This window comes from Haematobia irritans, chromosome 3 (assembly GCF_050003625.1).
Source record: "Haematobia irritans isolate KBUSLIRL chromosome 3, ASM5000362v1, whole genome shotgun sequence".
Taxonomy (NCBI): Eukaryota; Metazoa; Arthropoda; class Insecta; order Diptera; family Muscidae; genus Haematobia; species Haematobia irritans.
Genome location: NC_134399.1, coordinates 149,446,197 through 149,458,297, shown reverse-complemented (window position 1 = coordinate 149,458,297; position 12,101 = coordinate 149,446,197). Strand labels below are relative to the sequence as shown.

Below are 12,101 nucleotides of genomic sequence, written 5' to 3'. Positions count from 1 at the left end.
GGTTTTGTCTCAAAATAGGTCTCAGTTTCGGCGATTACCTCTTCATTGCAGCCAAATTTTTTCCCTGCGAGCATCCTTTTGAGGTCTGAGAACAAGAAAAAGTCGCTGGGGGCCAGATCTGGAGAATACGGTGTGTGGGGATGCAATTCGAAGCCCCATTCATGAATTTTTGCCATCGTTCTCAATGACTTGTGGCACGGTGCGTTGTCTTGGTGGAACAACACTTTTTTCTTCTTCATATGGGGCCGTTTTGCCGCGATTTCGACCTTCAAACGCTCCAATAACGCCATATAATAGTCACTGTTTATTATTCCATGCGCATCCCAAAAAACAGAGGCCATTACTTTGCCAACGGACTTTTGGGTCTTTCCACGCTTCGGAGACGGTTCACCGGTCGCTGTCCACTCAGCCGACTGTCGATTGGACTCAGGAGTGTAGTGATGAAGCCATGTTTCATCCATTGTCACATATCGATGGGAAAACTCGGGTATATTACGAGTTAACAGCTCCAAACACCGCTCAGAATCATCAACACGTTGTTGTTTTTGGTCAAATGTGAGCTCGCGCGGCACCCATTTTGCCCAGAGCTTCCGCATATCCAAATATTGATGAATGATATGACCAACACTTTCCTTTGATATCTTTAAGGCCTCTGCTATCTCGATCAACTTCATTTTACGGTCATTCAAAATCATTTTGTGGATTTTTTTGATGTTTTTGTCGGTAACCACCTCTTTCGGGCGTCCACTGCGTTCACCGTCCTCCGTGCTCATTTCACCACGCTTGAATTTTGCATACCAATCAATTATTGTTGATTTTCCTGGGGCAGAGTCCGGAAACTCATTATCAAGCCAAGTTTTTGCTTCCACCGTATTTTTTCCCTTCAGAAAACAGTTCTTTATCAAAACACGAAATTCCTTTTTTTTTTTCATTTTTTTCACAATAACAAAAGTTGCTTCACAAACGACGCTCTATCTCACATGCTAATTGACTTACAGACGTCAAATTTTGACACGAATCTTTTGAAGGTTGGTACTATATAAAAATGATATGCATTTAATACTAGCGACGCCATCTATGTGTCGGACCGGGGACTTATCAGCCAACCTGTTATATTCTTTATGTAGTAGAAAATTGATATTTCGGAATGATAGACGTATTATACCCCTATCCCCATTCTGTGGTTGTGGGTATAAAAAAAAACTAAGAAACAATAAAAAAAAAATTTCTTTTAACTTTTTGGAAACTGCTACATCGTTAGTATATCAATTTTCTTTATTAATTGAATTTGAATATACTCACATGATTATAATGGGAACTATATTACTCGTAACTATCTTTTTAAGCATACAAACGATTTCAGTTGAACAACAGGAATCTCTATCTCTCTCACTCTAAATTTCAATGCTTAATTCCCTGCTAAAAAAAATGTCAAGCTTGGATAGTATACAAGTGGCGCCTCATATCATTTGCTCATGTCAAACCTCAAAGCCGTTTATCTATTCGCTAAAGAAGATTATAATTTTGCTCATTTTGCTGCAATTAATTTTACATTTAGTTTAGGTTTTTTGGTTTTGCTTTTATTTATATCATTTATTTATGTTCTAACATTAAACATTTACATTCACATGCTTTCATGCTTTTTCCAGTATAATTTTAATTAAATTTTTATGTTTGTCAATATGTAATCGAATATGTTTTTTTTCATTTGTATTATAATAAATACCAAATCCAAACCAAATCAACCAAACAAAATATTTCATTTTGTAGTGAATTCGCAAAAGAACGTGAAAAAGTAGAAAATAGACAAGAGTTTCTTAAACTTAGAAGACAACAGCAACTAGAAAGAGAATTAAACGGCTATGTTCAGTGGATATGTAGAGCTGGTATAGTATTTTGTTAATAAAGAAAAATTACACAAACACGAACACTACACTAAAACACAATACACAATTACTAATTTATTAATTTATGCAATTGAATTTATAAAAAAAAAACACCAATACAAATAACACTAACATATAACACATATACACACAGTTTCAGACTTACACCATAACACTTATATACCAATAAGCTAATGATCCCTAAGTATATACATAAAAAAAAAACAGTATTTTAAATATTTATAAAATAGTTTATAAATGTTTTTAAATTTTTTTGTATCTAATAAAAAAAATTAATCCAATTTTTTATTTATATTATTTTGTCTTATAAACCACAGAGGAAGTGATATTAGCCGAAGAGCGTACTACAGAAGAAGAGAGAATGCATATTATGGAGGGTATTTATAAATTAATTTAAATTTTTCTTTATATTAATTACAAATAAACAAAATTAATTTTTCTTTAATTTGTGTTTTTAGCACGAAGACGAAATGCTGCCAAAAGAAAAAAACTGAAAAGTCTGGGAAAATCCAAGTCAACCGATACAGAGGAAGAAGAAGGCGAAGAAGATTATGGAGATGATGGTATGTGTTAATTATAATAGATCAATTTATTTTTTGTTATTTAACACTTAAATGGTAAAGAGAAAGCTAAAAACACCCTGTCTCACATAAATTCAAAAAAGTTGTATTTAATGTTTAATATGAGGGGAAAAACACTACCAAAAAATCAGTATTTGACCAATATTTATGACCCACCTAAATGTTATATAAGGCAATATTAGAATACTATGCAAAATTCTAAATGGATATTCACGAACTGATTAATTAAACAAATGAAAAAAGCACATGTTATAAAAAATTAAAAAAAAAAATAATTTTTCGTCTAAAAAATTAAGCCACCCTATCACCGCTAAACTAAAACACAAAGTTTTATTCTAACGTATTACTTGATAATGTAAAAAAAAAAACTCAAAATTACAATTTCACTAATTTATATATTTAACATCTCTCAAATGTGAGTGATCTTCAAAGCATTTAAATGTTCGAGTTTTATAAAAAAAAGAAACAAAAATCTTTACACCTATGTGTGTGTGTTATGTGTTTTTAAGGAAAATTTTTTTATAAATTTTTTTTTCTTACATCCTAAAATAAATCATATTTGGTATATGAAAAACGAACTCTCTTTATGTAACCACTGTATATAATTTTTTTTTATATAAGAGTACTTGGATAATATTTTCCTTTCCACTCTTTTTTTCTTTGTGTAAATTTTTGTATGAATTTTTTTTTTCTTGTAATAAACTATGTCCACAGAGGGTGGCGAAAAAGCCGAAGGTAATTTCGTTTTAATTTTTTTTTTCATATTTTGTTGCATTTTTAATCCAACTACTATATAGTTTTGTTAAAATTTCTTAAATATGTTCCTTCTTTAAGTTACCTTGTTCGCTATAATATACACATATATAGTTCACTTTATAAAGCCTATATTATGAAAAAAAAACTGGTTTTAACTCCAAAAGGTATTTAAATATTTGGAAATTTGAAATCTTAAAATTCTAAGAAATCTCAAAATTCTAACCTTGAACAATTTAATGTGTAGCTATATTTTTCAAATCTTAGGTGGCCATTTGTGCTTTTTATATATTTATAAATTATCCCCATTTGGCCACGATGAGGCCATCGTTGCTACTATGTGCTACACCTTCAAAAAACTCGCTTCTGTAACATTTACCCCAAACACATTTTGCTTCAAGCATATATATTTTCAGGATTGGTCCAAACAAAATGTTGTTTGTATTGTTCAAACATATTATGTTTCACATTAGGACATACACTGGTAGAAAAATTGTTTAATGAAATTTTCTTTGTGTGGATATATATTTTTAAGGGGTCAATTGGTTACTTCCATTATTTTACTTGCAGCATACCCTCTAGGTCTCTCATTCTAAACACATATATGTTTATAAGATATTTCTAAATTAATATATATGTTTGCATCTAAGCATATTATATTTACAAACATTTTATGTCCCAAACATAATATGTTCTAACATATTAACATATATGTCCCAAACATGTTATGCTAGTTTATGAACATTATATGCTTGCACTTAAAAATATTGTGTTAAAAAATTTGAGTTTAAAACATACAATTTTTAAATCCAAAAATATGAGAAACAGTCTTTTTCGTCCGTGTAGTGCCAAGAGATATCGTCAGAATAGTCTAAATTTTGCAGAAATTCTTGTGAAGAACATGCGACAACTTTCTTGTAGTTATTGGCAAATCCTTTGCATCTTATAGCTGTCCATATTGCCTCATGGGTTTTTTAAAGTCTTTGGTTTGAGGGTTAAGTCGATACAAAATTGTCTACTCGGCGTCGGTCAATTATGCACTAAAAACTATGGAATCTGAACCACTATGAAATTTGTTCTCAAAACCCGTATAAGATAGAAATTTCCTTATTTTCGGTCTTCAAATCATATTTTTATACCCACCACCATAGGGTGGTGGGTATAAAAATACCCACACATCGAAATATTGCTCTAAGACCCCATAAAGTATATATATTCTGGGTCGTGGTGAAATTCTGAGTCGATCTGAGCATGTCCGTCCGTCCGTCCGTCCGTCTGTTGAAATCACGCTAACTTCCGAACGAAACAAGCTATCGACTTGAAACTTGGCACAAGTAGTTGTTATTGATGTAGGTCGGATGGTATTGCAAATGGGCCATATCGGTCCACTTTTACGTATAGCCCCCATATAAACGGACCTCAAAATTTGGCTTGCGAGGCCTCTAAGAGAAGCAAATTTCATCCGATCCGGCTGAAATTTGGTACATGGTGTTAGTATATGGTCTCTAACAACCATGCAAAAATTGGTCCACATCGGTCCATAATTATATATAGCCCCCATATAAACCGATCCCCCGATTTGGCTTACGAGGCCCCTAAGAGAAGCAAATTTCATCCGATCCGGCTGAAATTTGGTACATGGTGTCAGTATATGGTCTCTAACAACCATGCAGAAATTGGTCCACATCGGTCCATAATTATATATAGGCCCCATATAAACCGATCCTCCGATTTGGCTTGCGAGGCCTCTAAGAGAAGCAAATTTCATCCGATCCGGCTGAAATTTGGTACATGGTGTTAGTATATGGTCTTTAACAACCATGCAAAAATTGGTCCACATCGGTCCATAATTATATATAGCCCCCATATAAACCGATACCCCGATTTCGCTTGCGAGGCCTCTAAGAGAAGCAAATTTCATCCGATCCGGCTGAAATTTGGTACATGGTGTTAGTATATGGTCTCTAACAACCATGCAAAAATTGGTCCACATCGGTCCATAATTATATATAGCCCCCATATAAACCGATCCCCCGATTTGGCTTGCGAGGCCCCTAAGAGAAGCAAATTTCATCCGATCTGGCTGAAATTTGGTACATGGTGTCAGTATATGGTCTCTAATAACCATGCAGAAATTGGTCCACATCGGTCCATAATTATATATAGCCCCCATATAAACCGATACCCCGATTTGGCTTGCGAGGCCTCTAAGAGAAGCAAATTTCATCCGATCCGGCTGAAATTTGGTACATGGTGTTAGTATATGGTCTCTAACAACCATGCAAAAATTGGTCCACATCGGTCCATAATTATATATAGCCCCCATATAAACCGATCCCCCGATTTGGCTTGCGAGGCCCCTAAGAGAAGCAAATTTCATCCGATCCGGCTGAAATTTGGTACATGGTGTCAGTATATGGTCTCTAACAACCATGCAGAAATTGGTCCACATCGGTCCATAATTATATATAGGCCCCATATAAACCGATCCTCCGATTTGGCTTGCGAGGCCTCTAAGAGAAGCAAATTTCATCCGATCCGGCTGAAATTTGGTACGTGGTGTTAGTATATGGTCTTTAACAACCATGCAAAAATTGGTCCACATCGGTCCATAATTATATATAGCCCCCATATAAACCGATACCCCGATTTCGCTTGCGAGGCCTCTAAGAGAAGCAAATTTCATCCGATCCGGCTGAAATTTGGTACATGGTGTTAGTATATGGTCTTTAACAACCATGCAAAAATTGGTCCACATCGGTTCATAATTATATATAGCCCCCATATAAACCGATCACCAGATTTGAACTCCGGAACCTCTTGGAAGACCAAAATTCATCTGATTCAGTTGAAATTTGGTACGTGGTGTTAATATATGGCCTCAAACTCCCATGCAAAAATTGGTCGATATCGGTCCATAATTATATATAGGCCCCATATAAACCGATCCCCAGATTTGACCTCCAGAGCCCCTTGGAGGAGCCAAATTCTTCCCATTCGGTTGGAATTTGGTACGTGATGTTAGTATATGGTATCCACCAACCATGCAGGAATTGGTTCCTATCAGTCCATAATTATATATAGCTCCCATACAAACCGATCCCCAGATTTGACCTCCGGTGCCTTTTGGAGAAGCAAAATTCATCCGATCTGCTTGAAATTTGGTACGTGGTGGTAGTATATGATATTTAACAACCATGCCAAAAGTGGTCCATATCAGTCCATAATCGTACATAGCTCCATATAAACCGATCACGAGATTTGGTTTTGGAACCTCTTGGAGGAGCAAATTTCATCCGAGTGAGTTGAAATTTGGTACATTGTGCTAGTATATGGTCGTTAACAACCATGCCTAACTAGGTCCATATCGGTCTATAGTTATATATGGCCCTCAGATAAATCGATCCCCAATCACACAAAAATTGGTCCATATCAAGTTTATAATTCTATATAGCCCCCATATTTCAATTCTGGCTCTCTACGTACAAAAAGTCCATATCGTTTCGTAATTATTTGTAGACTTAACTATACATAACTTTTTTGTCTAATATATACCATGTATGGACTAAATCACAATTTAGAAAACGATGTTAAGAAGTTTTAAGATACCACAACAAAAGTAATTCGATTGTGGATGATAGTCTTTCGTAGAAGTTTCTACGCAATCCATGGTGGTGGGTACATAAGATTCGGCCTGGCCGAACTTGCGGCCGTATATACTTGTTTACAATTTTTTTGTTATGTACCAACTCAAAATAGTGATAATAGAACATGGCTAAAAATGACGTAGACCACTTTAGACCGATCAAAGCTGAATTGACAGGATGCAATTCACATCAATCCGAATAAAAAACAGCGAACTCCATCAAAACAGGCTAAGTCGACTTAGAGTACTTTGGAATGAGGGCATCGACATGATTATTGCCAAATTATTAGATAAAAATTTGAATTAGTTTAGGTGGATGAAAAAATTTTTGGTAGCAATATTTTAGATTTTAATAACTATACTTTGAATAATTGGCGGCACAATGCCCATGGAATGGCGGCACAATGCCCATGGAATCCAATAAATGTTGCCATCTTTCACCTTTGATAGAACTTCAAATTTTCTGTACAGCCTCCTAAGGCGTTTAACGCTAGTTGGTTTTTTTTGCGGATACACCATTCTTTAGGTTTATACATAATTTTTTGGTATGGTTCAAATCAGAGGAGTAACAGGTTGGCTGATAAGTCCTCGGTCTAACAAAGAAAAACACATTTTTTTTTGTCAAAATTCGTTTTTATTATTCAATATAGTTCCCTTCAAGAGCGATACAATGATTATAACGACCTTCCAATTTTGTGATACCATTTTGGTAGTACTCCTTCGGTTTTTGCCTCAAAATAGGCCTCAGTTTCGGTGATCACCTCTTCATTGTGCAGCCAAATTTTTTCCCTGCGAGCATCCTTTTGAAGTCTGAGAATAAGAAAAAGACACTGGGGGCCAGATCTGGAGAATACGGTGGGTGGGGAAGCAATTCGAAGCCCAATCTATGAAATTTTGCCATCGTTCTTAATGACTTGTGGCACGGTGCATTGTCTTGGTGGAACAACACTTTTTTCTACTTCATATGGGGCCATTTTGCCGCGATTTCGACCTTCCAACGCTCCAATAACGCCATATAATAGTCACTGTTGATGATTTTTCCCTTCTCAATATAATCGATAAAAATTATTCCATGCGCATCCCAAAAAAAACAGAGGCCATTACTTTGCCAGCGGATTTTGAGTCTTTCCACGCTGCGGAGACGGTTCACCGGTCGCTGTCCACTCAGCCGACTGTCGATTGGACTCAGGAGTGTAGTGATGGAGCCATCATTTTGTGGATTTTTTTTTTATGTTTTCATCGGTAACCACCTCTTTCGGGCGTCCACTGTGTTCACCGTCCTCCGTGCTCATTTCACCACACTTGAATTTTGCATACCAATCAATTATTGTTGATTTCCCTGGGACAGAGTCCAGAAACATTATCAATCCAAGTTTTTGCTTCCACTGTATTTTTTCCCTTCAGAAAACAGTATTTCATCAAAACACGAAATTCCTTTTTTCCATTTTTTCACAATAACAAAAGTTGCTTCACAAAAGACGCTCTATCTCACAAACTAATTGACTTACAGACGTCAAATTTTGACATGAATCGTTTGAAGGTTGGTACTGTATAAAAATAATGTGCATTTAATACTAGCGATGCCATCTATGTGTCAGACCGGGGACTTATCAGCCAACCTGTTAACAGAAAATAAAAATGTATTCACCGGCTACTCTTTTCCGGGTTGTGAGATGAAACTGAAATGAAAACAAGATGAGAAATAATAGAAATTCAATAAATAATATAGATACTAATTTGTACTAGAGGTGTGCACGTGACACGAAATTGTCGTGACTCACGAAAATATTCGTGACTCACGCTGATCATAACGGCGTGAGTGTGCGTGGTTAACCAACCAAATTTCGTGCGTGAGCGTGAGTCACGAAAATAATATCTTCGTGAGTGTGCGTGAGTGTGCGAATTTCAGAAAAACACGCTCACGAAAATAATCCCGCCTACGAACATAAAATGCTTACGAGTTCAATTCATTTATCATTTTAGTGATAATTCAATTCATTTATAATTTTAGATTTTAATCATACTCATATTTTCAGTCAGGTTCTATAGGTAAATTACTCATAAAATTATTCATGAGTCACGAGGCTTCTCGTGTGTCACGACACTTTTCGTGAGTCATGATATTTTTCGTGAGTCACGACATTTAAAAAATTTTCGTGCGTGAGTACAAATTTTCTTTTTGTGAGCGTGCGTGAGCGTGAGTCCTACCAAAAAATATCGTGCTTGAGTGTGCGTGAATAAGATTTCTCCGTCGTGAGTGTACGTGAGCGTGAGTAAAATATTACTCACGTGCACACCTCTAATTTGTACTCCTGCAAAAAGCAATAGCGGGGTGTTACCATGGTTGCCACGGTAGAAATCCACCAAAAATGGTAGATTTTTTAATGTTTGGCAGATAGGTAGATTTTTTGATGTTTTGGTATATTTCGCAAAATGTTCCTCTCCAAAACATCAAGAATTCTACCAATCTACCAAAGATTAAAAAATCTACAATTTTTGGTAGAGTTCTACCAAGTATAAATAAAATTAAAAAAAAAATATTCCATAGAAAGAAAATTTTCCAAAAGTTTGCTATAGAAATATAATTTTGGCAAAATTTTCTATGGAAATAATTTTTTTGAGAAATATTCTATAGAAATAAATTTTTGAAAAATATTCTATGTTAATAAAATTTTGCAAACATTTTGATAGAAATAAAATTTTGACAAAATTATCGATAGAAATATAAATTTTCTATAGAAGTAAAAGTAAAAAAAATTGCATAGAAATAAAATTTTGAAAAAAATTTCTATAGAAATGAAATTTTGACAAAATTTTCTATGGAAATAAGTTTTTGAGAAAATAATCTATAAAACTAAAATGTTGCAAAAATTTTCTATAGAAATAACATTTTGCAAAAAATTTCTATAGAAATACAATTTTGATAAAATCTTCGATATAAATAAAATTTTGAAAAAAAAATTCAATAGAAATTGAATTTTGAATTTGTAATGATATTTTATTGGTTATGCCAACCTTCAGAAAACAGAAGTAACTTATACATGGTCCATACAACTAGATATGATTGGTATCAATTATAGTTTTATTATCGTCATCGAATTCCAACCAACCATTTCTCTGTGGCAGTCACAATATACATATGTCTATGTTTCTAGAACTCATTCTCATCTTTAGTAGCGTATTCCTGCACCAAGTCTCTATATGAATCGCAAGACTGATCATTGGATTGGTGTCTTAAAATACTTGAAATATTTCTTGAAGCCATATCCAGTTTTCAAATTCAAGTCCAATGGCTTATGACTATTTTATAGGCGATTTTTTTGCTGTTGCTTCCAGAAAGCATTGACGCTAGGTGCCGTTTTTAGTTTATTGTATGTTTGTATTGTCAATCACCAATGGGTTATTGTTCGTCACCAATTGTTTCTTGGGCACCTAGACATTATGATTCTTAGGGTTTTCACTCAAGAGGAATCATTGTTATGCTCGAAATATTTCATCCACCTCTTCGTTAGGTTTTATACTTCAGGGATAGTTGCGGTACAAAGGTATACGATCCTGTACAAGTTATTGATGTATTTCCACCTGTTGATTTCACTTAATATATCTATTGAAGATTAGCGTGATAGAAATTCCTTACCGTTATCAAATTTAAGAAAAGGGACAAAAGTAATTTATGTGTGATAAATTTAAATTAATTGTATTTGGAGTTAAAACCTTTTACAAAATTTCTTTTCCTAATTATTAATATTTTAAAGTTTACAAATATTTCACTTTCAATTCAAGTATATCGCTTGCTTCTGTTTTCGATGTTATTTTTGTTTTTGTTATAACCAAATGTATTAGAAAAGAAATGTTTCCAAGAAATATATAAACAAAATTGTTATATAAAAAAATTCTTACAAAGAAAAAAAAAATAGATTAGGAAAATTGTTTAATTTAAAACAAAAACTAAAAAAAAAAAACAAAAAGAAAAATACATAGTATTAATTATCTTTGGCCGTTGTTATTGTTTTGATGTTTGTATAGTTCTTCCCTCTTTCTATACTCTTTACTTCAAATTTTCTGTTTTAACATTAAAAAAAAAAACTACACGACGATTTCTTCTACTAAGTTTTATTTTAAAACTATTTTCTTGTTCAATTTTTCCTGTAAATGTTTTTGTTTCTTTGTTCGTTATTTTCGTTCGATAACTTTTCAATGTGTTGTTCAAAAAACCCAGTTGTTTTCACTTCTAAAACTTACAACAAAAAAAGTGTTAACTTCAAAAATCATACAACTGAAATTAATACTCTATAATTTCTTTTAATTTCTTTGTCGAAAAAATAAAAATAAAACAACGAATCTTTTTTATTGAAATTATGTAAGTAAATTTTTGATTTTATCAAAATCAATTTTCCAATTTTTCGATTATCGCTAAACAAAAAGTATATATCTATCATATAATATTGCAAATACACAATTCACATATGTTTTAATTTAGAATTAGATCAAAATTGTTTGAAAAACAAAACCAATTTGAACATTTGCAGTCACATTTATATGAGTAAAATAAAATAAGCACAATAAAATTAGTTTAGTGTAAAAAAAGTTTAGTTATGAAAAGTGTTGGATAATATGTACATATATTGAAATAATGAGTAAATATTAGAAACTTTTGTTAAAAAAAATCTTAGTATACAATTCGTAATTATTTAAATATTAGGCTCATTTTTCTTTTGGTATTGTATAGCTAAACCCCGATGGACTAAACGAAAACACAATAGTCCTTTATCCGACATATATACTATGATATGTATGTTAAAACTGGTTCCCGTTCTTGTAATAAAATCCTAAAGAGTAAATTAAATCTGAAATTTGATTTTTCTGTACACTTCACCATACGATGGGGACAGAGTAACTTTGTCATTGTGTTTATAACGCATCGAAATATGTGTCTCAGACCCCTCTTCTTGATCCTGGTGAAAATCTGGGTCGATCTTACTATGACTGTCCGTCTGTTTGTTGAAATCCCGCCAACTTCCGAACGAAACAAGCTATCGGTTTGAAACTTGAAACACAAAAAGCAGTTACTGATGTTAGTCTGATGGCATTTACGGTTGCCACAGTTGGTAGAATTCTACTAAAAATGGTAGATTGTTTACTGTTTGGTAGATTGGTAGATGTGTATATGTTTTGGAAGACTTTCCAAAATATTCAACTCCAACGAAGAGGAAC

General features: G+C 33.5%; 1 protein-coding gene across 1 annotated transcript in view; it reads left to right on the top strand.

The window, feature by feature from the left end:
- The window catches only part of cac (calcium voltage-gated channel subunit cacophony), a 289,864-nt gene that overhangs the window by 41,826 nt on the left and 235,937 nt on the right, over nt 1–12,101 (top strand). Inside the window, exons 7-9 of the mRNA XM_075299357.1 lie at nt 1,771–1,886; nt 2,225–2,284; nt 2,366–2,470. Of these exons, the coding sequence (XP_075155472.1) occupies nt 1,771–1,886; nt 2,225–2,284; nt 2,366–2,470 (281 nt within the window). The remainder of the gene's footprint in view (nt 1–1,770; nt 1,887–2,224; nt 2,285–2,365; nt 2,471–12,101) is intronic.